Here is a 27,946-nt window from a genome sequence, read left to right as displayed (position 1 = left end):
CCAGGACATAAGACAGACCCCAGACCCCAGCAGCTATGCTGGAAGCCACTCCCCCATGCAGGGGGGCACGCTCACCTGCCATGGGGCAGCAGGGACAACCCCCAGCTCCGGGAAGGACAGAGGAATGGTGGGGTGGCGGCACAAACCCTCTCTGCACCGGAGCCTGGTGGAGCACAGGGAGAGCTGAGCTGCCCCATGGACCCAAACAGGCCAGGGAAACAGAGGCAGATGGAGGCCAGGAGAGCAGCTGAATGTTAAACTTTTATAGAAATCCTTGAGAAACAAAGGGAAAATAGAGAGCAGAGCCCAGGAGAAGAGCACAAGCCTGCAGTCCCCACATGCACACTGCAGGCCACCCACGAGAGCCGACAACCTCGAGAGGATGCTCCCTCCCTAGCAGCCCTACCGTCCCCACAACAAACCAGAGCCACGCTGGTACCCGTGGTCTCTCTCAAGCAGCAACGTGCAAGCCCGAGGTTTCCCCCAGGCCCTGAGGCTGGAGGAGGGCAGGATGTTGGCACAGGCGTTCAGAAAGGATGAAACGGGTCATTTGAAAGTCCCGAGCCCTGCTCCTTCCAGAGGAGCAGGGTGGTGGCTGGGGACTTTTCTCCACGGGACAGGCTGCAGGAGCAGACTCGTCTCCCAGTGGCTCGGGACAAGCAGACAGAGACACGGGCGAGCAAGGGCTCAGCCCTTGCTGGTCGGGGACAGGAAGGCCAGGCTAACTCCAAGCTCAGCTGGCTCCCACGCAGCAAAGAAACCACCACCACCACATCAGGCTTTAAAAGCAGCCTAGGACAAAGGCCAGACAAACACAACTTCCCCAGGCTTTGCCATTTGTTTTAAAAATGGAAGTCGCACAGCTCTCCCCTTTGCCCAGTAAAACATCCCTCTCTAAAAACAGCCCCACAGGCAAGCGTGCAGCGCAGGGGGCTCCCGCAGCCCTTGGTCTCCAGAGCCAGCTCCTGTCTCTTCCTTTGAGGTAGGTTGAGGTGTCCCCAGGGAGGGACAGCAGCTGCCTCGTCACATCACCAGGGCGGTGTCCGAGAGGCAGCCAGCAGGTGTCTGGTCGGCTCCACCAGTGCACTTGTTGAGAGGTAAGCTCCGAGTAGGGCTGGGCTCCAGGCATCTCGTGAGGTCTTCAGCGGCCGAAGGGAGGAGTGTGCTGCAGGAAAAAGGAGACCCCGTGCTGCTTAGGGACAGTGAGAAAGGATCAAAAGGGCCAGGGTGCAACATTCACCTGTGGTATCATCATACACAGGCTCAGAGACAAGGCTGCTAGGCTCACCTACTCCATCCCCACCCTGGGCAGCACCAGTCACCCCAACAGACATCCAAGACAGTGATGGGACTTTAGGGTCACACCTTGATCTCCCTGGCTGCATGCAAACCCAACTCCATCCTGGCCTGGGCACAGGAGCAGGGATGCCCTTTCCCTTAACACCAGACACCAGGGGCGTGCCTGCCCTCCACTTTGGCTCACCCAGATGAACCCCAGTCCTCCACCTTTCTGCAGGAGGCTGTCAGGGCCAGCAGCACCCATTTTGCAGCCCAGCTTTGCTCGAGGAAGCTGGCAGAGTGCAGACTGAGAGGCCTCACTGCTCCCCCAGCCACACGGTGCAGCTGAGAGCCTCTGCTCACTGGTGGCCACATCAGAGCCCATAGAAGTGGTGCAGGTCCCTGTGGGGAAGATCTTGTCAGCATGTCCTGACCATGACAACCCCAGACATCATCCAGTCCGGCTGTTCTGGGCCTCACTCCCATCTGAGCTGGGTGTACAGTGCCAAGGAGACATGCCCAGTCACATAGACATCATGCCAGCCCTACCAGTTGGCTCTCCAGAGAGCAGAGGCTGGCTTCAGAGCCTGCAAGCCAACCTGTTCCTCTCCCCTTAAACAAAGCTTCTTTTCCTGCTGCCAGTTCTCTCTCAGGACACCAGTCCTAAAGCCATGCTGTGAACATCATGCATGTCATGGCCAGTGCAAACTCACCCCAGTCTGCCCAGTTCCAGTTTGCTGAAGCCATTTGATTGAACACTGCTCTTCTGGAGGAAGAAAGATTTCGGCAACGACCACTGCAGGAGGAGAGAAAGACAACCAAATGGCTATTTACGTTGTGGCAAAAATCCCTCAAGCCTGCTGGGCTCTGCTGTAGGCTGCCCTAGTGTGCTTCAGCTTGAACTGCCTCACACTGCTGTGCATCGTCACTGCCACCAGACTGTTCCCAAAATAGCAAACAGAGCAGTCTTTGCTCTCTGCTTAATGAATCCCTCTGCTGTAAGTGGGAGCAGAGCATCTCGAGGTTAAAAGAGTGGGTTTCTTTCACTGGATCAGCCTGCTGTAATGCACAGGAGTGACAGACGGAGATGGCTCCCTCATGGAGGGGAATAAAGGGCAGGCCAGGTGCCAAATATGTAGGGCTGTGCCCAGTGCACCCAAGGATATTCAGATGCAAAGTACTTGCAGATCTGATATACTGAGTGAACTTCATGTTGGTGGGAGATAGAGAAGCATGGGTTTTTCCAGACTCCTGGAGGCCTTGGCAGAGAGGGAAGAAGAGGACAAACAGGCAGGGCAGGAGCCACAGGAAGCAGAACAAGCAGGCTCTCTGCCCAGCTCTGCCCAGGCAAACAACCAGCTCTCCCTAGCTCATCCACAGCCATACACACCGTCTGGGCCAATTCCGTTCCTGCCCCAGTGTGGTACCCTTTGACACACCAGCTCTTCAGTAGCTCCAGACCTGGGAAGTGACAGAAAAGACAAAAAGTGAGAATGAACAACCAAGTTTGCAGAGAGTTAAGCCTTCCTAGCTTGGGGCACACAAATATGCTGCACAGAGTAAACTGACCGTGTAGTACATGCTATGCAATAACTATTTGAACACGTGCCTGAGCCCCAGCAAACACGGGGTAAACCAAGGGCGTTCACCCTTTGTACGAGCAAACACCAGCGAGCGCCAGCACGTGGGCTGCCGCAGTGCTTGCCTTCCTCCCAGGGAGCCAGACACACTGTGCAGCGGGCTCAGCTAAGCAGGGAAACTGGGGCAACACGGGATTTGCCAAATTAGACCAGACTGGCTGTCCCCCTGAGCCCAGTGCCTGCCAACGGCAGCACCTGATTTGGGCAGCACCGGTGAAAGTTACTACAGTGCAAATGTAGAGCAGCTTTGCTGTCACCGGCCCCATTCCCAGAAGAGGGCAGCTTGGGCAACCTCCTCTTTGCACAGCACCGATAAGCTGCAGCATCCCAGCGCATCGTCTCCTCCCTGCACGGATCCATCCAGAGCTCGACATGGGCTGAGACCTGGTCTCCATCCCTGGCAGAGGGCAAGGCTGACACAGACTGAGCTCACCAGCAGTGTGATTGGAAGGGACCGTTCCTCCAGATGCACACAAGATGTGCTGCTCCAGAGCACAGGGAGGTCACCTTGAAGCAAAGCCATGCAGAGCCTGCACTGAACAGGCTCCTCTTCCTCCAAGGTCTCCTCCTGCTAGCTGTCCCCACTACAGCCAAGCTCCCTGCTCTCTACTAATCCATAGATCTTGAGAAATCCAGGATTGCTCCCTTCCCATTTTCGTTTTTAAGAGCCTTAGAGCCACAGCACAAGCTAAAGTGTCTTGAGATTTAAGAACCAGCAGAGCAATGGCCAGGAACTTGATGCTGTCCAGCTGGGGTTACTGTGGTTTGCTATATGATACCAGCCCTGGCTATAGGAGGAATCCTTGCTGCCCAAACTCTGCTCCTCAGTGACCTTTCAGCAAGCCCCAGAACCTTGGAAAAAAAACCCCACGTGTTGGGGGCTGAGGGGAGCAGGGCAGCTCAGCAGCCCTGCCCCGGCTCTGTGCACCAGCCCGGGCTTTGCACCTTGCTGGCCAGGGAGAGGGGAGGGCTGCATGGAACATATGTGAATGGGGAGGGGCTGCGGGAGGTTGGGTCTTGCTCAGAGGTGAAGAGCAACAAGGGGGTAGAGCAAATCTGCTCGCTGGGCTGCTTCGGGGAAGCTGGAGCACTCAACCAGGATCCCGGCCTGAGCGGCAAAGCTCAGGGCAGCACTTCAGTACAGACAATGACAGGATCTTTCTTCCAGCTGACAGGAGAGCATCCAGCAAAGGTATTAGCGAGGCAAAGGATGACACATGCTGACAGCGCAGCTGAAGAGGGCTATGAGGTTACTGTCTCTCTGTGAAAGACTGTTACTGACCCCTTTGATGTTTGTTTTAACATCAGTGAAAAGTGACAAAAGCTTTTTTTTTCCTCTCCATGACAGCCAGGCTAGGAGCACACATACGGTTGCCTCAGTGGAGGGCCAGCTCCTGCAGAAGCCCCTCCAGCTAGATCAGATGCTGGATGGAGAGCCCTGAGCCACAGTCTCTTTTTACGTTCTCTAATCCCTCACACTAGTCCTCACTGGTTCTCTCTCCTAAATAGCCTCTACTGCTGCCCTGATAGAGACAACCCTAGGTAAGAAGGAATTGGTCCAGCCCAGCTATGCCTCATTAAAGGATATTTTTTATTAAAATACAGAGTTGTGTCCTGGAAAGGTGGAAATGATAGCTAGATTTCTATAGTGTTTAGGAAAAATTCTTCTGTGTGCACACTGACAGTTCTTCATCAATTAGAACGCAGCAGGAGACCAGGGAATAGGCCCAAATTTTCCTTCACAGATCAGCTGTAAGGAGCAAAGCCCAGCAACTCCAGCTGTTTCTCCCTCAAAAGAGGGCAGAGGAAGACAATAAGAGGCCAGAGCTACAGGTTGAAGGCAGAATGCCAGCCTGCTTCAGCCCCAGGACAACTAGAAGTGGTGGTGCTGTGCTCACCAGAGCAGTTAGCACTGCTGATCAACTCAGAATAAGCTTTTTGTGATATTTGAAGCAGTCTGGGAGGGTAACACATTTCTTATGGCTAGTGAGCGTGCAGGCAGGCAGCACTCCCTCAACATGCACAGCTCAGAAGTCTCCCACGACTGCCGGCAGGCAGCCTGCCTGACTCAGGTGACTGTGCCAGGCTCTCGCATGGCAGTTACCTTTGTGTTTATTCAAGTAGTATTTGAGCTCCCACTGGGTCACGAGGATGTTGAAGTAACGAGGCTGCTCGAAGAAGCGCAGGTACCGCATGGAGATGTGGGTGGGGAACAACCGCTCGAACTGCCCACGCCGGGAATACTCATCCTCTGTCTCCACTAGGATGCGAACATCATCTGGGGTCAGGATGTCCAAGACAGAAGAATAAAAATCCTGCGGACAAGCAACCCAGGGTCAGGGATAACTGAACTATGTTTTGTCGGTTCCCCTTCTCACCTCCCCACTCCTCAAACCCTCTCAGGCAGAGGTCTCCATGTGTCTGAGATCATTGGGACACACACCACGTGGAAAATGAAGAAATCTAGGCTCAGTGGTGACATCCACGCAGCACAGAGCTGAGGAGATCCCCAGTTCTGCAGCCCAACCTCTCTTACAGACACTGCCAGGTGGCACACAAGGCAAGCGTCCCTGCTAACCTGCACAGGGTCAGCAGGCAAAGGCTATGAGAGCTGTGCAGAGACACGAGGAGGAACAGGCAGTGCTCAGACCCTGTTTGGGGACTGGTGGGTAATGTGCCCCTCAGCATGTGCCTATTTTATTGTAAAGATGAGCCAGTGCAGCAGTGGCTTAAGCAAACCCAAGTTATTTCTGACCAGCTGCCTTGTAACCCACTGGAGCCCAAGTGCTCCCCATCATCTGGCTGTCCCCACAGAGGGGCACAATCTGGAGAGGGACAAGGGATAGACACATGGGACTGGCTGGGACAGGGGCTTGGCAGGATGGCGCAAGTATCAGAGGAGATTGTGTCATACCTGGTCAGGTATCTTCTGCGTCAAGTAATAGGCCTTCTTCATCTTCTCTGCTATGAAATGCTCAGATGCTGGCTTGGGCTTCTCCTTCAAAGCACTGCCCGGACTGAGGACACAAGAGGAGGCAATGGAGCATTTAAGCAGAGAAGACAAAGTCCTGTCATGGCAGAGCTGCTCCCAGCAACTTCTGTGAGAGCAGTGACACCCTCAGGAAGATGCTGTGGAGGACAGAACGCTTTCTCCAAGGATTTCACTAGTTCCGAGAGCAGTGATGCACCCACAGCCTTGTGCACCAGCACAGGACCCAGAAAGGATGTGGGCAGGGGAACAGCTCCTTGCTAAGGCATTTCAGCGTTCCTTCGTCCAAAAGGTGAACCATCACCTCACACCCACGTAGGATGCAAGAGGGCCAAAGACACACCGTGACCCGAATCACAACACTTGAAGCCTGATGGGATCTCATGTTTACATCCCGCTTGGAACGCAGCTTCCTAACTGTAACAACAGGGCTGGGGGTACGAGTACGCGGTACTGATACTGTGCAAGGAAGGAGAGAACTCAGATCAAAAACTTCCTCCTGCAACATCCAAGAACTCTCAAGACTCAAATTCAGCTCCAGCTCCACATGCCATGGGAAATCCTGGCCTTTTGTACGATCTGACCAGCAACCACCTAAACTATTCTAAGCACCCAACTGAACCATTTGGGGATGCCAGAGTCTGGGAGATACTTGTCCAACACCTTTTAACACTTATATCAACACAGCTAATTTGTTCTGCTGCTGCAAAAATAATTAATTGTATGCAGATCCAAACAGAGAGAGCAGAGCCTCAAGGCTGTGCTGCATGGTGCTTGGGGAACACACAGATCTACTGGAATTATGCCCATATACAAAAAACCCATCATATCCTTCCCAGGGCAGGAGATATGGCTAAGCAAGCTTGCCCCTGGGTGCAGGAACTCTGGTAATGCATCATCTGAACCATGTTAAGGATCCGCTTAATCCCCTGCAGGTCCCTCCAAGGACACCTGCCCTTCAGCACCTCCATCACAAGCCGCAAACGAGCGTGTGATCAAAGTGCCGCAGATGAGCTGGCGAGAGCTCCCCGGCTGGAACAGGCCCTCACTCCAAGCTTCTCCCTTCGCTGAAGACACGGCGTAGGCAGAGGGCAAGAGTCCCATCTTTCAGCGTGCCCATACATTACCACATGCTGGTGCTCATCCCAGCAAGCTGCTCCTTCAGTGACATTGGGCCAGCAGCTGCTCTGCTGCAGGGAACAGGACTGGTTTCCCCCCCACTGTCAGGTTTGAAACCAGTATAAGCCCAAGCTGTGGTGAAACACAGAAGGAGCAGAGGCCAGGGTGGACACATGCCCAGGAATTAGCCTTATGCAAGAAACAGTCATGTTAGCTGCAAGGTAAGACTGTGCACACCCCTACCCATAGGTCTACAGCGTCTGACACCTGCAGTCCTGCCTAAGGAACGGATCACTCCGGCCTTTGCAAAACAACAGGTGCTCCTCTTGTTCAAGGCAGCAGCATGTCAGCCCTGGGGTAGAGGGTAAGCGGATCCAGCCCCAACACAGCCAGCCAGCCCTCCAAGCAAACGGACAGGCAGAGCAGCTCAGCATCGCGTTAGTTCTGGCAAGAGGAAGGAGGAGAGAGCACGACTTGACTAACTGCAGAGCAAGCACAAATTACACTGGCCTCACTTCCAACTATGGACCTGCAGGGAGGGCATAAATCCTTCTGCCTTGAAGAGACCGCGGGAACCAGATACCCAGGCAATGATGCAAGTCCCTCAGACCCATAGGTGAAGGACCAGCCAGCACAGGCTCTCAACAGCATAGAAACCAGTGTTTGCTGGGCTGCAAGCAGCCCCCAGATGAAATTCCCCCAGAGAAAAGCCCGACTCTCTGACAGAGAAGGAGGCTGACCTGCAGGTAGAGCCACTTCTTGTCTGTGGCCTTGAGGCCACACTGTCTGTGCTGGGCAGAACAAAGCCGGCGAGGTTGAGGAGGTCCCGAATCATCTGGCCCTTGATGCTCACGTCCAGCGGGGAGTTGGAGTGGAGGCTGTGGGGAGGAAGCATCACAGCAGTCTGAGTGCTAGAACGGAGGCGCCGACCCCACGGTCCTGAGGTCACTCCCTGCGTTAATACCGACCAGGACACAAAACCCAGCCTCATCACAGCCAGCCATGAGACACTCGAGACAAAAATCCTGACAACAGCTCTTTGAATGGGGGCTCCCCACCAGAAACAGTGCATTTCTCCACCTCTTCCCAGATTCGCTGGAAACCTGCAAATTCATCCCCAGAGCCCCATCTGGGATCACGGCTCTGTGTCCAGCTCATGCCCATCCACTCTCGCAGGCAGGAGAGGCCATGCTCAAATACACCGCAGCTCCCGGCCCTGCCTGCACAGCCGACACTGTGCAGCCGGGTGCCGTCAGCAAGCGAGAAACGGTGCACGAGGCAGCAGAGCCGTGATCACTTCTGCCCACGCAAAGAAGAAATCTGTGCCATCACCTGTTCCCTACATGACACATCCCTCCTTGGCCCTCCTTTTTTAACGTACTCTTCCCTGGCTCTAGCTGGAGCATGCCCAGCGAAGCTTTCTGAGCTGAGGATGGATGTTGCTTTCACAGACAGGGAGACTTTGATTCCTGCAATCTAGAGAGGGAGGCATCAAAGCCCACAGTCTTTCAGCACAGGGTGCAGGGGACATCACGAGCCAAATTCACTCTGTGGTAAAAGAAAGGCCATTATCCACTCTGCTGTGGCTCAGAATCTGTTTTACCTTGGGGAAATGTTGACCTCTAAGATCCAGGGCTTGAGGTTTTCATCCAGCATGATATCAAACCCAAACAGCTCATGGCAACAATACGGCCGCCGCACGTACATCTTCACCAGGCTGTTCACGTAGGGCTCAGATCTACAAGCCAAGGAAAAAACGCTTGTTTCCAACAGTCAGACAGCAGAGCTCTGGCTGTTCACAGCACATGCTGCCGGTTCTGAGAGCGTACGCAGCCACATGGTGTGGGAGCGGGTGGGCTGAGAGACCGAGGCAGGCCTGTGAGCTGCTGCTGCTGCACTGCGTATGGATCCAGCATTGCATCCTGAGCATCCCTGCTCTGTCGGGCAGGATCCACCTCTGAACACAAGATCCATCCTGCACCAGGGGACCTTTCTTCTCAGGCACCCTGGCCAAGCAGGGGAGCTGGGCAGAGTGTTGGGTACACCGCACCCTCCTGGCCTCCCTCCCCTGCACTGCAAGCAGACCCAGGAAACATAAGGTCTATTTACTCATTGCAGCTACTGCAGCATGAGCGTAAGTAACAGGATGAAAGGAAGGATCCAGAGAGAAATACTGAAGCCAACAGTGGTGGTAGCATTTAGATGAAAAGCAAAAGGACTGGGCTGAGAGAGCACTGGCGAGCTGGAGGGGCCAGGGTGCACCGCACAGCCAGGCACAGAGCAAGGGGTGCCAGGACTCACGCAATGATGGTTTTGATAACGATGTCCTTAATCTTCTCCCAGATGGCCTCGCTATTAACTCCCTTCTGTTTCAGGTAACTCCAGAGAGCTTTGAGTGCCCTGGGAGAGAGAAAACAAAGGAGGTAGCTCTGTAACCCCTTGCTGCCCAGCCCTGCTAGGGGAGTGAAAGCAGCAGAGGGGAGCCTTGACAAAGCTGTTCCCTGGCACGGCCATCCTTCTGCCATCCTCAAACCCCTGAGTTCCTGGTTGCTGCCCTCTCCAGCCTGGCCCCTGGTCTTGTAGGCCCAAGCTACTAGGAACATAAATCTGTCATAGACTTGTCCCAACACTGGAGTAATAGGTCCCAAATTAGCACATGAGCATGGTGTATCAGGCCCAGATCTTCTCTTCCCTCCCCCTCCGTGTCCTCAGCAAACCTCCCCTTCCTGCAAGCCTTCCCCCGCAGCACTGCAAAGCAGCTCAGCAGGAATCCAGCAAAACCCCTGTAAATCTTTTAGCTAGAGCCATTTCAGAGAGGCTTCAGGGGTGGAGAAAAACTTTTGAAAAATGTGGAGAGCAAGACGGTAGGGGGGAGCGTGTCTGCTTTTATAGGAGTTTCCCACACCACACCGAGCACTGCAAGCTACCCTGACACTGAGCCAAGGATGCTCAGATATTGCTCAAGTGAGACCGTGTGGCTAATGTCCAGGAAACCAAAGGTCACACTTCCTGCATACAAGATGGAGTGGATTACAGCCACTCTCATCTTTAACGTGGGAGCAGCCAGCTTTGACTTGCATGGTGGTACCAAAAACCCACACAATCCCACCCCCATGGGATTTCAACTGCTGGGGGACAGCAGACCCTTCTCAAAGTCCCAGTGGAGAAACAGACCACTGAGCAGCAGGTCCAGGTCTGAGAAAGCAACCCTACTACAGCAAACCCCTTTCTGCAGCTCCCTTTGAAGTAAAGTAGCCCTGCCCAGGCCCATGAATTGAGAACTCTATCCTGCACTATTTTTAAAAGAGTTCAAACACCGCTGTGGAATCAGAGACAAGTGCCTGGGGCCTTGGATCAGTCCACCCATGGGACACCAGGCAACAGGAACTCCTGCAAGACTGCAGCCCTCCTCCCAAATGCCTAGAAACGGCACCACTGCTCCTATTCACACCGAGTAGCACATAAATTATCAGTTTTGCACCAGGACTGTCCCTTTCTCTGCCTCCACAGGAAGTTAAGAGTGAGGTGGGCAGAAGTTCCCATCTAGCCAATTTAAGCATCACAATTACCCATTCAAGTTCTAACAGCAAAAAATCAGATTCTGCTTTAACCTCATCCCACCGCCCCCACAATAGGGCAAGGGGATGAATGAGCACAGATGAGAGCAGCGTTGGAAGCAGGGAACAGCACAGACACAGGCAGGATGAACAGCAACCACAGCCCAAGCAGCAGCGGACAGGATGAGTCACAAGCCAGGGAGATCACCCAGATTCCATCGGATGTTAACCCATGCTAAAATCACTCTGCTCCTCCAGTTTCCCCAGGCGGGAGCAGACAACACAGGAAGCACCTTCAAGTTTTGGGTAGGAACACTGAAAAAAGGCTGACTTAACAAGGAATAGAAAGAGTTGCCCTGTGCCCTAAAAGCAGCACCTACCATTTGTGTCCCTGACAAGCAGTCTCATCCGAGTTGGACTTGTACTCCGTGTTCTTCTTGTTCACGCTGTAGTTGGTCAAGTGCACGAACTTGTTGCTGAGGCTCTTCATCGAGGAGGAGTACCTGGAGGAGGCAATAGGAGCACAAGCAGTCTGAGCTTGAACTGGCTGCCCCCAGGCCCATGGGGCAGGCAGAAACTCTGTTCTCATCTCAGACCACTCTCGGCCACCCACCAGTCCTGCTGCCTCCCTTTCCCAGGCTGCCTGGAGCTCTGTCCCCACAGGCCCAGAGCTGATGGGACAAAGCATGAGACACAGAGTAGGCTGCCTTGGGGCAGTGGGATGCAATCCCACCCTCACAGCAGGTCCTTAAGAAATGACCAGCGCATCCATCGGTGAGTAAAAGCACTGACAGAACTGCAGCAGCCTGAGGCAATATAGTAAAAACTGGAAGAAGCATCTCAGTTTCTGGTATGCCAGCTCTTATGCAGTATGAAGCACAGAAAGCATATTTCAAGAACTGCTTTACACTGAGCTGATCTTGCCTTGGGAAAGGTGGATGAACGAAGCATACTCTCACATTCCCTTTCAACACTGTCACCTGCAGTGACCCCGTGTGTTTCCAGACTGCTTCTTAAGCAAGCAAGCTACAGCTTTAAGCATCACCGAATATGGGATGACTCCCTCCTGCCCCAGCCGAGGCGGGTACCACAGCCACACATGCCTCAGCACTGAGGCAGCACCCCAGCACTGCTCTCCCGCACAACCTACTTGCAGCTAGCAAAGCGAACCAATCCATCCTTGAACAGGTAGACCCTAAGGGGATCGTAGCAAGTGACGTAAACGTAGATCCTCAGGTCGAACTTCTTCCCGCCAATGAGGTAGGGTTTGTGCAGATACCTGCAGAGGGAAGCAAGCACCAGGGGAGGGTTATGATTTCAGTGTGCAGGAACATCTCTAGCCCACACCTCAGAAGCTTGGCAAAACCAGGGATCAATGCAGAAGCCCTTTTGCACAGAATTCCCAAATTAAGTGCATCACCGTCAAAATGAGAGAGAAAAAAGCTCTCCCAGGCACAGGGAGATCCTGCAGCACATGAGCAGCATTCCCTTCTGCTCAGTTGCATTTTGAAGAGATTTTTCCCAGCTCTAAGGCACAGTAGCTTTTCCACACCCACAAGACTGATCACAATATTCAGGAACATCTAAGACATGCAGCGGGCCACAGATGGTTTGGTTCAGTGAGCAGAAACAGTTGGAAATTTTCATCCAAATAATTTGATTATTCACCCCAGAAGTTCATGATTTTCCATAGGAAAGCTTATCACTTTGTACGGGAAGTGGACAGGGAGAACAGACAAGCCAACACAGCAGTTCCCTGTCTGCCAAACACCAGATTGTTTTCCTGCCCTCGCAAGAACCTTCCCAGAAAGCAGCCTCAAACCAAGATGAGCTATTCCATTTTTCCGCAGAAGGGGAAGGAGATTCTGAAAATCCTGTTATTTCAAGAAAACCCTTTGACCAACATCCACACACACACAAAGGTTTTTAATGACCCATTCTAACTTGGATAAGAACAAATCTTGACAATTGCCACCTCTTCCCTGGGACTTCTCTTCCCACTGTGCTTGTGGGCACTGGATAAGGTTTGTTTGCCTCCAAAGATGCCAAACCCCAGAGTACAAAGCAGTGGGAGCAGGATCACAGCAGAGCTGAAGCTGATCACCTGCCAGACAGAAGCCACAGAAAGCCCGTGGAGGCAGTTTGTACCCGAGACCTCAAAAATCTAAGCAGAGACAGCAGCACTCCGGTAAGCCCAGCTGCAGCTGACAGAGCCAGACTTTTGAGCAGCATTATTACACCCAGGCAGTCAAGACGTTTCTGGATGCAAGCCAGGTGCTTCTGCTCTGCCACACAGTGGCAGTGGCCCAGACCTGGCCAGAGAGACTAGACACTAGGAGGTCCCAGACTGTGTGTTAACCTTACTTTCCTTCACTCACCTCTGTACCAGCAGCGGTCTCCTTTTGGGGAGCTGGCTCCATTTGTGGATGACCTGGATACCAATGCCTCTTGCTGATGCTGGCTGCAAAACACAAACAAGAAGGGATCAGATCTTCTCCCCGCAGCGAAAACGGGACAGAAGACTGAGCTCTGCTTTGCACTTACTGGTTTTACAATCCATTTCTGGCGGCTAGCTCCTTCCTCCCACGCTTTCCTGAGTAATTTGATGTCCTGGGGCAGGATGAAGGACTGGGGGAAGAAGTTAAACTCCTTCTTCCCACAGCGAGCCTGCATCTTCAACAGATTGCGCCACAGACGGTCCTTTCTCCCAATTTGAAATGAACCAGGGAAGTGGTTTAGCTGGAAAGGAACCCAGATGCTGTGAAATCTCCCTGCTTCCCCACCTCCCTCCCCACCCCTTGCCGCTCCCTGGCCAGAGGATACATCCTTTCTGAACACAGTGCAGGGTAATGCTCTCTGCTCCCCTCCCAGGCTTGTACCAAGACAGGACCCACCTGCTCCTGAAGGTCTGCAGGGACAAACACCTGCACGGTGATCCAGACTGGCTACAAAGCCAGCAGCTGCCGCCTTGTCCCCTGTGACGCCTGAGCAGCTGCAATGCACTAACCCTCAGCCTTTGAGCTTCCCCTGGCCATATCCTCCACCCCAGTGGTTTCCCACTTGCTTCTAAACTGTATGCCAGAGTCCTGCCCATGCAACACAATCTCTGGGGACAGAAAGACCCTGCAGCGGGACAGGAACAGGGCTGGAGGCTGCTAGCTTCCAAACCTGGATGCTGCCTCAAGACCGAGCAGTTCAGAGCATTATGGCTCTCCAGAACAAACATGTATATGTGATAGATATCAAACCTCTGGTTCTTCACATGTTCCCCAAGCCATGGGCCACTCCTGACCCTTTTGTGATCTGAGTTAGGTACATCCCCTCTGGCTGTGCTGGCAGGGAGGGCATTGGCCCTACCGCTCAGTTCTGCCAGAGGAAGGACTGTTTTAAGCAACAATGACTGAATTTAGATGAGCTCACAAGTGAACACAGCTAGGCTACAGCCTCAGTCTGTACAAGAGCTACCCTCACAGTGGGGATGCTCACCCAGCTGTGCCTGTCTCTTGGGCTTATCTTCCAGCACAGGAATGCCAGCTGCCATGCTCTGGAAGGGACACTGCAGGGATAGCCTGCACAGCAAACACCTGGCCCTGAAGAGAGGGGCACCCAAACTGCTCCCAACACACTCTCCATGCATGTGAAGAAGGTCAGCCCAGAACATCCCCTACCTTCTGGTGCTCCCTGATGGCTCTGAAGCTGGGGGATTTCATGTGGTGACCCCAGCAACCCAGCCAGTCGTTGCTTTCTGCAGGAAAACCAGAAAAGTCCATGACCAAGTACCCTGCCACCCACAACGCCCCCTCAACCCACCAGCACCCCATCTCCTGGGGCTAGCAGAAGTGTGCCAGGATGCTGCACAGCAATAGCACAAAGCACTCACACTGGCTACGGCGAAGCTGTCAAACCAAGGGCTGTGAGTGGGATCCAGTTAACCAGGTGGGTCATATCTTTGCAAACATGATTGTTGCAGGGATCCGGGCAGACACAGGGTCAAAGGAATGGCTTTAATCCCCCATCGCCCTGACTTCCCTGCTTTACAGCAAGTGAATGAAGCAGTTGGCTAATCAGCGCTGCACTGCAGAGGGACATGTAGGATTGCAAGACTTCCTAGGTCTTGCTCTGCCCTGCGTGTCCTATTATAGCCCCAAAATGGTCTGTGCAGAGGTCTCCTGACACATGCAAGAGCCCCACAAGTACTGCTGGGAGATCACACTCCAGGGGATGGATCATAGCTGCAAATGCTCAGTGCTTCCTCAGCCCCAGCCCTCTCCTACACATCTCTTCAGCGACAAGATCCCAAACCTGAGAACTCTCTGGCTATGGTCAGAGAAGATGGCTTCTTCCTCAGCACACGGGGACAAGGCACAGCGGTGCTGCGGTTGGCACCAGATGAGTGACAGCCTCCTTAGAGTGGCAGCACCATCTAGAGGCACAGCTCAAACAAGCCGGAGCACAGCTCTGCTGCCCCACACGCTGCCTCAGCTCCTGACAACCCAGGAGTAAGTCGTTGTGGTCCATGCCAGGGACAAGCCAAGAGGGAGATCAGGCCCTGCCAGGACCCACAGAGCTTCGGATATTGTGGGTCAGACAGAAGGCAGAAACGGGAACCCAGCATCCTGCGGTGCCGAGCTCGTATCGCTCCTGCTCTGCTCTTCGCAGGCAGTCTGCCTTCTTGTGCCCACGGGCTGGAGGCGAGGAAGGACACGATGTGTTGCATGCTGCCAGCCTCCCACAACTTACTTTTGCTGACTCTGAAGTGGGACCTGCCAACGGTTTGCTTCACTATGTTTGGCGTGACTGTGCACATTTTCCATCGCAGCAACTTCCTCTGCTCCCAAGGCAGCTTTTCCACTAGCAAGGCAAAAAGATAAGGACAGAAGGAAAACAAACACAATACCTGGATTTTCTACAGCTGCACCCAGGGAAATTCTTATGGTTTGCTGCACAGGCACCAGACCTGCAGAGGAGGGTGTATAGCCCCCTTTGCGGAACTAGCATGGAGCAGAAGACTTCATGGCTGGGGGAGATCCAGGACACTGGGACGTTTGATGGCAGCCTGACTCATTCTCCAGGCTGTGGGAGCAGCCATCATTTTACTCCAGCCCTTTGGATCTCACAGCGGCGCTGGGTCTCATCGCAGGAAGGGTGAAGGGAGCCACTGCCAGCCAGCTCCTGGCTGTGCGCTGGCACCACTGCTTGCTAATAACAGGCTGGCTGCTCTCACCCTGCACGGCAACAGACTGCGGCTCACCTCTCTCATCCCGAGTACTGAAGTAGATGGTTGGAGGCACATTAGGGAATAAACTGCAGACAAGAGCCGGTTTGAGCACTTTCTCCTGAGCCTCAGCAGGCTGGGCCAGGCAGTTGTTGCAGTTCCTAGGAGAGATGAAGCGGTAGGTGGTTGGCTAAAGGTGAAAAGTAGCACAGGGAGGAAGGTGGAAGCCGGAAGGAGCCTTGATCCTGGTATTGGGAATTTGCATCATTGCAATATGGTGTAAGCAATGGGTGCTAAGGTCAGTAACCCAGTCTGCAGCGACAAGGGGGCAAGCCTGCAATGAATGCACAGTGCTGTAACCCCCACAGGTTTTGTGTTTTGCTGGGGCAAGGGGTGAAGTTTGTTACACGACAAACCCTGCAACCTAGTCCACAGGAACAAGGGGTGGAGGTTGTAATGCATATATGATTCAGATGTTGTAACCCTCTTGGTTTTGGTGTGTTGCAGGGAAGAGGGCTGGAGTTTTACTGACTGTATGTACACCTTCTTACCACAGCAATCCCTAACACCTGGGAGGAAGGATAGAATTCATAACATATCTATTAAGGTTGTGATGACGCTAAAAGTAGAGTTTGTAATGAACATATATTCAAATATATGCCACTGCAGCCCGTGGAAGAAGATACACCAGAGCAATCCACTAAGGAATAAAGAGCAGCAAAAGAAAAGGAACCACAACACATTGACCCCAATCTCCCAGGTCACTCCTCCCCTCGCTGAAGGGACTGAGTGTAGCCTGCAGCAAGGGGGTTGGAGACTAGGACGGGGGAAAAAAGAGGCATTTTCCCTAAGTCCTTGTATATCTATCTTTTTTTTCAATACCAGAATCAGTAATTCAAAGTTTGTTAATTGGCAATAAATTATATTAACATTCCCTGGCACAAAACTGGTTTTGCCCACAACAGACTGAAGGCAGGAGACAGCTGCAAAGGCTTTGAGGCCAGCCCAGCGCACAGCCCTTACAGAGAAGTGGCCAACACCTCTCCCTCCCCACCACAGGAGGCATTTGGCCCAAGCGCTGCTTCCCCCCATCTGTCCCCAGAGGCCAACCAGCCACGTCCTGCCAGAAACAGCTGCTGGTCCAATTTATGTCACCTCTGCAGGACTTTCACAACCACGTGTGCACACCCAGAGCCCTGCAGCACCCTCAGGTTCAACACTTGCTCGCAGGAAGCCTTCCTCGTCTCCCAGGTGAGTTACAGCATGATGGAAAGCAGCAAGTTGTTGGGCAGACAGCAAAGCCCGAGGCAGCCCTGGTGCAAGGGTCAGCACAGCTGCAAGGACTAGCTCCCATTTCTGGATGGGCAAGAACAGGTCACACAAAAGGTCTGCCAGGAGTCACGGAGGCAGGGCTCAGATGACCCCAGGCTGGCCAATCCTCCCCAGAGAAACCTCCTTCCAAAAGCTAAAGAAAAACCCAGGCTCTGGGACTTGTTTCTAGGATGCACTGCTGAGACACAAGACCCCAAGGAGCTTTTGCAATCTCTGGCCCAGGATGCCTCCACTCTGCTTCATCTGCAAGGCAACAACACTGCAAGAGCACAATTTAACCCAGTAAACCTAACTCAGCAGCTGGCAGTAGTAGTGAAATTAAGACCCCTGTTTTGCTGTGGTGGATGCACCCTCAGCACTTTGCAGGCTGCTGTCTGTAGCAAGAAAGGTAGCTTTGGTCTGCAGGGTAGCAAGGAAGCTCATTTTGGTTGGGAAGCCTGTTGCTACCTTCACTCCATTCCCCCACATGCTACAGCTCTCCTCTGTCACCAAGGAGGGCAAAGATGGACAAGTTTGGACAAAGATACCAAATTCGATGCACTATTTACAGCTACTAACCTGGATACAAGAGCCACAGAGCCACTGGATGACACACCAATGACAGAGGAAGCATCCGAGTCACCTGCAGGAGGGGACAGACTCAAGTTTTGTCTCCATGGGGAGTGAAGGCACACAGAGTTAGGAATGGAAGAGAGAAAACAAATGCTCCAGGGGATAGACCCTTCCCAGCTGCCCTAAATCCTTGGATCCTGGGTTTTGCCCACTAATTGGTGGCATAAAAGGCAGGGCAGGGGGTGGAGCTGAGAGCCCTGCACAGAGAGGAGAAGGGTAAGTTTTGGAGCAGGACACTGGTGAACCCTAGCCTGCTCCCCACAGAAACCCATGCAGTTCCTCCTTGCTGCTACATTGCTTCTGGGTTCAGCACAATCTCTAGATTATCCTGAAATGACAGCATGAATGTAAGAAAGGAGGGCAGCTGTGCTCACCCCCAGCTCCCAGACGGCCCCCACACTCCCCACCTCGAGGCATGGAGCACAGACCTCCCTGGGGAACCAGCACTCACTGTCCTCGTCCTCCTCCTGACTGCAGCTCTCGTCCAGGCCATCAGGAAGTTCTTCCTCCACTTCGTCCTGGGCATGGCTCAACTCCAGCGGCAACTGCTCAGCAGTGACACTAGGACAAAGGATATCACATCAGAAGGAGTGGCATGTGCTTTCCGAGGCCAAAAGACCCAGAAGCCCAGGAGGCAGCATGAGATAGCACGGGAAGGGGAGTGACAGCACCGCCCTCCCTGGTGCTGATGTACGAGCACTCATCCCAAGCTAGCAAGAGGGAGAGGCCCCAGGGCACCCTGAGAGGGAACATTTTCCAGAGCAGCCAGAAAGAAAGAGGCACAAGGACACCCTCTCCCAGCAGGGGAGCAGGAGCAGGAGGTCCATGTCCTTGCACCCTCCCTGTCCTGCATAAGCTCCGCGTTCCTTTAGGAACCCATGTCTCTGCCCAGGAAAGCCTTGCCAGACCTAGCTCGACAGCAGGCTTCACCCAACACATGTGCAGAGCCTGCCACAGCAGGCAGGGCCCTGTGACAGTGCAGAGAGAGAGCTAGAAATGCCACACAGCAATTCCACGCTGTGGCTGAAGGAAGAGGTGGAAGGGCTCAGAGCTACCCCAAGTGCCTTGTCAAGCTGGGGGTGGCAGGAAGGCTCTCCCCACACCAGGATGCCGCAGATGGGTTTTGCTCAGGGATGCAGCCCATGGTTATCTTTATGGCCACCCCCGTAGTGCCCACAGTGCATCCTCTCCCAACACACACAGATGCAACGGCCAGGCCAGCCCAGCCCATCCCGCCACAGCCTCCCTCCTCCTCCTGGCTCTACTTACTCAAGCTTTCCTGGGAGCACAGCCTGGACCCGTTTCTCATCTTTCTCCAGTTGGATGGTGGACATCTGAGTTGCCACTTCAGAGACAGCAGTGAGGTGCAGAGGCTCTGCTCTCGCCACCCAGTCCCCAGTGTGCGGGCTCAGCATGCTCACCAGCCTGCAGTCAGCGTTGCGGTCGGGAGAGCCAGCACGCGAGGCCAAGAGATGGACGCTGATATGCTTAGTGCAGACGACGGCACCGTCGGTGCCTATAAGGCTCGAGTTACCGTTAAGGCGATGGCTACCCAGCTCCAAGTTCAGAGGAGTGACAGTTTCTTTCGGGTTGAGCTGCTCCATGATGTGCTGCCCCCACCTGCTGTTCCAGTTGGACAGGCTGCCCACATTCGTAAGGCCAGAGCTTTCGAATTCACGTCCAAAGCCGTTGCGTGTGGCAGTCTGTCCAGCTAGCTGCTGCACAGCCTCTGCGAGGCTGATCTCTGGCTCCTTCTCTTTTAAGCTGTGCGCTCTCCTCTCAGCATTCTCCCGTGAGCACTGCTCCTTCCTGAGGATCGCACGGCTAGGCACAAGGGTCAGGGCGGGGACCATGGTTTGCTCCAACACAAGGTCGCTGCTTTTCACTGCTCTGTTGACCAGACTGCCGGGGGAGCTGTCTCCACTGTCCCCCGAGTGGGGCCACGAGGCAGCGGGGAAGGTGTGGGTGTTTTTCACCTTCTTGATCTCCAGTGACTGCAGCAAAGGCACTTTAGCACTGCTTGGCCGTAGGAAGGAGTTGTTATTGAGCACTGGTCTATAGGAGCTGGAAGCCTGCCCACCTGAGCTGAGAGCAGAGCCTTTGACCCCAGTCCCAGAGTGCTCCTCCGCCAGCGCAGGCAGCAGGCAGGGCTCCATCAGCAAGGAAGACATCACCCTTCCTGTGGCAGAGCCGGTGTCCAGAGCGCTTTGGAAAGGAAACCTGTAGGGCTTGGGTCTGAAGCAGCAGCGTCGGTAGAGCAGAGCACTCCTGCCCAGGTCCAGGCAGGGCTGGGTCAAGGGCAGGCTTGGGAGGGCATCTTCACCGGGATGTGCGTGGCATAGTGATGGTGGGCACAAGAAGCAGGATTGCTGCAGAGGGATCCCTGAGGGCAGCAGGCTGTGATCCTGGAAAGCACTCACATACTTCTTCTCCAAATTCCAGATGGGTTTCGCCTGCTGCTGAGCAAGGTGCCAGGCCCGGCGCAGCTGAGCTCTCCCTGTCAGACGGGTGCCTGACTCAAGCCTGATGCTCTTCTCCTGTTTGGGGCCCAGATTAGCAAGTTCTGGTCCTGCAGAGGCCATGTAAAGCCATAGCACATGAGGCATGAGCGAGTCAGTCATCTACAGCAGCATCTTTGCTGGCCTGAAACAAGACAACAGCATGAAAGGCGCTGTTACCCCAGCAGGGCAAAGCACCTGGCCCAGTGCCCCAGGAGGGGAGCAGGGCAAGTTGCTTTCCCTGCAGGATGAAAAACCACATCTCCATCTGCTGAGCTCCCCGAGAGTCTCCTGGGACCAAGCCAAAGGAAGAGCTGGCATCTCACGTGAAACCAGATGTGAAGGACAACTTAGAGAAGGCCCTGGGAAAAGTGCCGTCCGCAGGAAAGCTTGTACCCTGCAAATGCGCAGGGGTGGCTGGCTGCCAGCCAGCTGCAAGGAAAGGCCACCTGCCTTGGACCTGGCACAGCAGCCAGAGCCCACTCCCACGGGTCTGCATCTCCAAACTGTACTGTGTGCTCCACCACCAGCTCTCCCGACTCCACCGCAAGTCCCAAAATGTGTGCTTCTGTGTCTTCTCCCCACTCCTTAAAGCTTCAGCTCCCAAGGTCACACAACTAGGCGAGAACCTCAGCCCTTGCTTTTAAAAGAAACACATTTCTCACTTTTGTAACCCCATGGAAAAGCTCAGCGAGGGCTGAGGGCATCCTAAGCAGCTCAGGCCTGAGAAGGCAGCAAGGAGCAAACACAGGGCTGTTCTAACATCAACACCTCAGTTTCCAACAGAGACTGGCAGTACCGCACACACATGTTCCTCCCCATGGCAGTCCTACAGAAAAGACTCTTACAAGGAGCAACTGGCAGACCACAGAGCTACAGATGTATGTGTTCTGAATCCTCCTAAAACGAACTTTTGCACCATGCCTGTAAGATCCTCTTGCACCAGGTATTTGTCTTGCTTTAACACATGCCTGGAGAGCCCCTGGATAGAACCACAATAGGAATTTGTATCCCAAGCAAGCTGGCTGGCTGGCTTGCTCTTCCACCTTCCAGCTCTCACAAGCTTCCATGTTTAAAAAAAAAAAGTATAAGAAGAAGGGTAAGCAGAGCATCAACCATCACCCTCTTAGTTTTCTTGCAATACACATACACACTCCTTTCTCACCTGAAAACCAAGCCTCAGCTGCAGCAGTTATAGTGTAGCTAGGAGACCCCAGGGTTGCTCTGTAGCACCATGACAGCAGCTCACACCCACCACAGGGCTGGGTCAGACAGACGTACAGCCTGCATAGACCCACACCTGCCAGACCTTCTCAACCTGTGAATCAGGCCCCAGTCTCCAGCACACATCAGGTCAGCAGCATCCCAAACGGGGGCTGTACGAGGTGGGAACATCCCTTGCAGGATCCCATAGGAGCTATACATCCTCAAGGAGAGCTGCTGCCCTGCCAAGCTCTGCAAGGAAGTATGGAAGGGGTCAGGTCTGCTCCATGCCCATGGCTGCACTGCTTGTACAGTCACGCTGAGCACTCCCGATAAGGAGCGGGCAGCTGCATCCCTCTGTGAGCTGCAGCCCAGCTGCAGCCCAGCTTCCCGGGGAAAGGAATCCCACGCGCCATGCACAACTGAGCTGTACTGCACTATCCGATTGCTACCCGACTCGTGCCCAGCAGCAAACCCGGCCGTGTTGTGACATTCACAGAGATTAGCACAGAGCAAAGAGGCTGTGGCTCAGGTGCCACCACCTCCCCGGTTCAAGTTTCCCCCAGTAAACAAGCAAGCGAAGCTCAGCTTCCGCACAATATACCCCAGATGCACCGAGGTCGCAAGCATGCTTGAATCACAAAGCGACCCTAGCACACCAGTGAATGTAGATGTGAAAAAGCAAAATAAAAATACAAAGAGGTGAATGAAGGTGTCCCCGATATCTCTGGCTAGAGGGGACTGTCACTGCAGCATCACCATGCGCACTGCCAACCTGGCCATCGCCTGCACTCTCACCCGGCTGTGAATGACCTTGCAAAACCAGCCTGCAGTGAAAGCCACCTGTGCCTTATCTCCACCCGGCTTTACAGCTATCAGTGGATCATCCTGCTATAAAAATAAAAGTGATTTGGCCTAATGAAGCTATAACAAGGGGTGTGAATCCTACAATCAGCTTAGACACAGGGTGTGAGTATGCCAGCAGAAGCCCTGTGTAACTCTGCTCTGGAGTAAGTGACAATGGTGGCACAGATGTGACCAGCACAGGCACGGGGGTACCGCTGGCAGCCATGGCTCCAGGGTGGAGATCTGGCCATAGCACAGCCTTAGCTGCCACTGCCTGCTTGGCCAGGGCTCGTCCCCAGCCCCGCAGTGGCAGAGGGAGACCATGCTGAGCTTGCCCCTCTCCGGAGCAGTTTTGCCACAGAGCTGCAGAAGCAGCTGGGCCAGCACGGGGCAGGGGTGCACTGGAAGCAGCGGCTGCAGAAGGAAGTGGCAGGGCCTTTTGTATGGCTTCCAGGTGAGGACTGTGCCAGCCGACAGCTAGTAACCACTGCTGTTTCCCTGTGGAGACACAGGGGCTCAGAGACAGGGGCAGGAAGGACAAAAGGAAGAACATGCCCCCGCACGGAGCAGGTCAGGATGCATCCAGACTGGCATCACCAACTTGTGCTGCCTGTCCTTCCCCTGTCCACACTCCTGTCCCACCTCCTGCGTGCCAGCACAGCCACCTCTGATGTCTGCCTGCAAACCGGCTCCTGTCCTCGCTGCAAGGACAGCTCGGCAAAGCAACTGCTGAACATCCAAGAGAACTGGCTGAGACGGAGGCACCTTCAAATGCCAGGCTGTGGGCACAACAGGACAGCAGCTGCCACGTCCCCGTAGCTCTGGGCACAAACCACGTCACCTGCCCCAAGGTAAATCCCCACTGGTTACCAGTCAGGGAAGCGTCCCCTTTACGTAACTCAGTCAGAGTTTTGGGGTGGAGGAAGGTCACAGCTTGATGCAATCCCTAGTTCTGCCAACCCAACCCTACGGCAAAGGAGCAGGAGTTCGTTCTGCTGCTCACAACAGCAATAAAGCTACACTTGGAAATTTTATTGTAGAAACATGAGCTGGGAAAAGCCCAGAGTGAACTGGCTGGGCTGGAAGTCAAACCCAAACATCATTACTAGTAATTAATGGATTTTGGCTTGGACTTACTGACACACAATATAAAGGCCAAAGTTGTCACTGCTGGAGTGACTGTACAGCTGCACTCACAATTATTTCACTAGCACCTTTACTTATCATGCAGCCTGCTCGCAAGCTTCGGGACGTCAGCTGGAGCGCTGCCACAGCCCTTACGAATGTCACATCAGAGGCGCGCAGGGGCCACTACACGCCCCAGCCTGCACGCACCCCACAAAGCGTCAGTGGAAGTCCCTTCTTCCAGCCCGAGCCTCCCTGCGGTGTGCGCTCCTCTAAGAGCAGTGTGGCAGCTCCTTGCAGACCCATTTTGAACAAGAAAAGACAAGACCAAGACCGTAAGAGCCCGGGTGTGCACATCATCCCTCTGTCACATGAGTTCGGGTGGGGAGGTTATTTTAAACGCAGCTGTGGTGACACACTTAAAATAACAAGAGCTTGCAAATGTAGGAGCTGCAAGCTGACCTGATAATGTGCTGTCAGCCTCGTGCAGCCTAAAGTCACAATGGGGGGGGGGGGGGGGGGGGGGAGTCAGACAACTGTGATTTGCTATTATTTTCTATGCCATCGCAGGGTGCAATTTCTGCTCTTTACTATTAGAAAAGAGAACATATTTTTCTAAATGAGACCTGAGTTCACACCAAGTTCCTCACTTGCAGCTCTGGGCCTTTTGATTAAAGCTTGAACAAGCGAGTTAACAACAATGCAAAATAAACAGGTTTTAAAACATTTTAAAACATTTAATACATTTCAAAATAAGTGTTTGTACCCCTTCAAAAAAATTAAAAGCTTTCAACAAGATCAAGCGCATTGATCTGAAACCAACTGACTGAGAGTGCCTAAAGCTGCTCTTACACCTGGCAGCTAGGTACAAACTCTTGTGTTTCAACAGCACAGAAACAACCCTCACTTACATCAGCTCCAGGAAACAAGTGGCCTCCCGTGCAGTCGCACACCCAGACAAAGCAGCACCTGAGGCTGCCTGCAAGTTCAAGCTGAAGAGCAGAGGGCCCTGCTGGCCAGGAGAAGGAAGTCCGTGAGGACAAGACAGCTCAGAGACAGCTTGGCCACCACAGAAACACCGGCGGCACAGGGACCAACAGCCTGGCACACTGCTTTGCCACACAGGTACGCATCGCTGCTCCCCCTCAGTTCCAGTATCATCCTGCAGAACCACGTTTTGGGTGCAAAACCAGAGGCACAGGATGACGACCAATTTCTCTCCTAAACAAGACGCCAAGTTTTTGCTTGGCCACTCAGGTCAAAAAAAGATACCAGTGAGAAACCACCCACCATGGGGATGCATCAGCAAATTCCACCTGCATCCCAGGATTACATTTGTGCCCGGCATTTGGGCTGGGGCTAGTCATTTCAATTCAATGGCTGCGGTGCTGAACTCCGCTCCACGCTGAACAGAGAAGGCATGAGAAGTGCATGGCTGCCCAAAATGATCCTTTAGCTAAGCAGAGCGCTGCCCTGCAAGAAGAGCAGAACAGATCCAGCATGCGCTCCCGTTCCCGAGGCAGCGGAGAGGGAGACAGCAGACCTTACGGGCAGCAGGGCGCTGGACCAAGCCACGGGAGAGGTGGAATCCAGCCACTGCCTCGCTCTGCACCGCAGCAAATGCCTCCCTCCACACACAGACAGGCTGGGCTGGGGACTGAAGGCTGACACGTTTGAGTTCACAGGGGACTTTCTCACCGCTCTCAGGCATCGGACCATGGTGTTGGATGAGATGAGGGACTCCAGCATGGTTAGGCAGAAAATCCAGGGCTGCAGCTTTGCTGTGGAGAGAGTGCACCGGGGACATCTAAAATAAGGGGCTGGCTCAGTGCTCGCCCTGGGCGGGCTGACCTGGCTGTGACCAGAGAGTGCGAGGGCCACACCAAAGGCGAAAGGTCCAGAGCATGGAGTCCCCATTGCTATTGAAGGATATCGACTTTTCTGCCCTGACAGAGTCCCCAGGGCACTGAAGGGGACCTGCTGCACAGTGACAGTGGACCGCACAGCTCTGTATTTCCCCAGCAACGAAGCTGGGAAGTCCCTGCTCTTGCTCCTGTCCCTGATTCTTACTTTCTCATTGTCTGGGCTACGGGAGAAGCTGTATTGCAGCATAAACTAGAGTAGGGAAATGAGTCTAGGTTAAAAGCAACCAGCTAAAGCATGGGGAGGTCCTTTCAGTACGGAGGCCTAAAGCACCTTCCTGCAGATCTGAGCAGGCAGTGAACCAAAGGGATAGCATTCTCAATTGAGCTTCACAATGGGAGAAAAGGAACAGGAGAATTACACAGTGAGACCTGGGGAGAGCTCGGCCACCAGCGCAGGAACCGACAGGCAGTCAGCACTGCCTGGTCTGGTTTTAGGCAGCCTGGCCACACTCTCAGCCTTTAGCACAGAAATAAAATAGAATTGGAAGACTCAGGGTGAGTGGAACAAGTATAAAATATCAATATGTAGCAAGGAGACAAGAACTGCCCAATTAGTTCACATAAATTCTTTGTCCATCCTCTTTTCTTGATACTTTTTTCTGGAACATATCTACAACTGGAAGAAAAAGCTCCCAGGTCTGTCCTTCAGTATGTGATGAGGACCCTTCCATACCTTGACCAGGGTGGGAAAGATTCCTCTGGAGGCACTGCAACCACCTCACTCCATGCAGCCATCTCTCAGAGTTCAGGAGTGGAGCAGAAACAGAGATCCACGTTGGGAAGAAGCCACCAAATACTCACAGACTTGCTGCACGGGAGGAACCTAGGAAATGCCAAGGAATGGCACCCGGCCAGGCCGGTAGGGCAGCCAAAGCCCCTGACCTGTATCAGTGACATGACATCTCCACGCAGACATCATTATCTGGGGATGGTGGCATTTGGCCCCGTCAGTGTCCTTCTCGCAATGCGATCCCTGCTATGCGGAGAAGTGCCCCAGGCATGACCGAAGAGTGGGAGGGGCCGATTTGTCATCAACAAAGTTTGCCTAATACAAAACTTAAGGACTGCAGCAAGAGAGCAACACAAGGACAGACAAGTGCCACTATCTGCTGGGGACAACCGCTAAGAGTCAGGGAAAAATTATTAGATGAAACTGTAATCAGACCAACAATTCGCTGTTAATTCCCCCAAACTGCCTAGGAGCTGCTAGACGTCACACACTCATTCAGTGGGGAGCGCAAAGCAATGAGAAAGAGAAGCCGCATCACAGCGAGTCACATAGGGAGGGTTTTGATGTGGAGCTGTGGGGCTGAACTCTGCCGCCCATGAGATATCCACAGCCCGGCCAGGCGGGGAGAGAGCAGGCTGGCACAGAGCTACAGGGCTTCCCCACTCCTGCGCCCCTCATTCCCAGCCCGCACACTGGAGGCATTCAGGAAACACTCCAGGCTTGTCTCAACTCTTCTCGCAGCTCTGCCGTTCACTTTCAGACCCATCGGCTCCTTTTTACGACACCAGAACAGCCAAGCCAAGACCCCAGTGGACGCCTTAACAGCAGGGCTGTCCCAGTGCTCGGGTCTGGTCAGCCCCGGCTCCATCCTCACTGCTGCTCCAAGTGCCGTTGGAGAGGCTCGCTGGGGCCGCGGCTCACTGGGGAGCCAGCTCTTCTTCCTCCCTGGCGCTTGCCCGGGGAACACGCTTTGGTTCTCATTTCTTCAGGTAAAAGTCTTTGAGGCCAAAGGCACTACCGAGACGCTCCATCCCGCCCCAGGAGCGCTGACCAGGACGCCGTCCCCAGCACGTCCCGCCGCAGAGCATCCCCGTGCCGTCTCCCCAGCCCCACGGGGCCCGGCCCTGCGCACCCCAAGGGGACACAGGACAGAGCCACGGCGAGCCCCCGCGGGGAGGCCTGGGCTCAGGCAAGGTGCCTCCTCGGGGCCCAGGCACAGGCCGGGTGGGTGCTGGAGGCACAGCGGTGCGGCAGGGAGGGCCGGGGGCCCCGGCGAGGCGGGGATGGGGAGGCGGCGAGGGGGACCCAGGGCCCCGCGCCCAGGGGGGAACCCTGGGGACGGCACCGGGGGGCACGCACTCCTTACTAGGGGAAGGGCCCCGCTCCTCGGAGGGGAGGCACACTCGGGCCCGCCCCTCCCGTACTCACCGCCCGCCCGGCGCCCCGGGCCCCGCCGCTCCCCGCGCCGCCGCCGCACCGCCCGCCGTTACCATAGGGATCCGGGGCGGCGCCGCCACGTGACTACACCTCCCGGCAGCCACCGCGCGAGCCGCGCCGCGGACTAGACCTGCCGGCGTGCCGCGCCGCGCCCCCTAGCGGCGTGGCGGGGAGGCAGCCTGCGCGCCGGTGCCTGCCGTGGGGCTGCCCGCGACGGAGCAGCGAAGCCCCCGGGCGCCCTGCGCGACTGCCCGGGGCACGGCACGGGGGGCCGCGTAGAAAGAGGTGGTTTCTTGAGGTTTTCGGGCCCTTTTCCAGGAACGGCTTCCCACGGGGAGGGCCCCAGGTAAAGCTGGCCGGGCAGGGTCCCCCTCGGGGCGGACAAAGTGGGTTCCACGGAAGGTCGGGGCTGGAGCCCGAGGAAGGACGAAGACAGCGTT

General features: G+C 54.5%; 1 protein-coding gene across 1 annotated transcript; it reads right to left on the bottom strand.

The window, feature by feature from the left end:
* Positions 1 to 250: 250 nt before the first annotated feature.
* On the bottom strand, positions 251 to 27,583 carry TTLL4 (tubulin tyrosine ligase like 4). The gene is made up of 19 exons (XM_072875271.1): positions 27,498 to 27,583; positions 19,012 to 20,385; positions 18,194 to 18,303; positions 17,689 to 17,752; positions 15,835 to 15,959; positions 15,324 to 15,434; positions 14,252 to 14,328; positions 13,128 to 13,322; positions 12,962 to 13,044; positions 11,734 to 11,862; positions 10,964 to 11,086; positions 9,328 to 9,426; positions 8,630 to 8,764; positions 7,767 to 7,904; positions 5,833 to 5,935; positions 5,023 to 5,233; positions 2,669 to 2,739; positions 1,992 to 2,074; positions 251 to 1,165 (listed from the first exon to the last, which is right to left on the bottom strand). Exons 2-19 carry the CDS (start codon positions 20,361 to 20,363, stop codon positions 1,024 to 1,026), a joined length of 3,351 nt encoding a protein of 1,116 aa, XP_072731372.1. The 5' UTR covers positions 20,364 to 20,385; positions 27,498 to 27,583; the 3' UTR covers positions 251 to 1,023.
* Positions 27,584 to 27,946: the final 363 nt, after the last annotated feature.

The sequence above is a fragment of the Ciconia boyciana genome, chromosome 10 (genome assembly GCF_034638445.1).
Source record: "Ciconia boyciana chromosome 10, ASM3463844v1, whole genome shotgun sequence".
NCBI lineage: Eukaryota > Metazoa > Chordata > Aves > Ciconiiformes > Ciconiidae > Ciconia > Ciconia boyciana.
This window is presented reverse-complemented; position numbering and strand designations above follow the sequence as displayed.

Excerpts from the sequence above, each read along its gene's own strand:
- TTLL4 (XM_072875271.1), bottom strand. The coding sequence starts at position 20,363 with ATGACTGACTCGCTCATGCCTCATGTGCTATGGCTTTACATGGCCTCT. Across the intron at positions 11,087-11,733 it reads GTTCGCTTTGCTAGCTGCAA|GTACTCCTCCTCGATGAAGA; the intron begins GTAGGTTGTGCG and ends TGCCTCCTCCAG. Across the intron at positions 2,075-2,668 it reads GAACGGAATTGGCCCAGACG|TGGTCGTTGCCGAAATCTTT; the intron begins GTGTGTATGGCT and ends CTCCTCCTGCAG.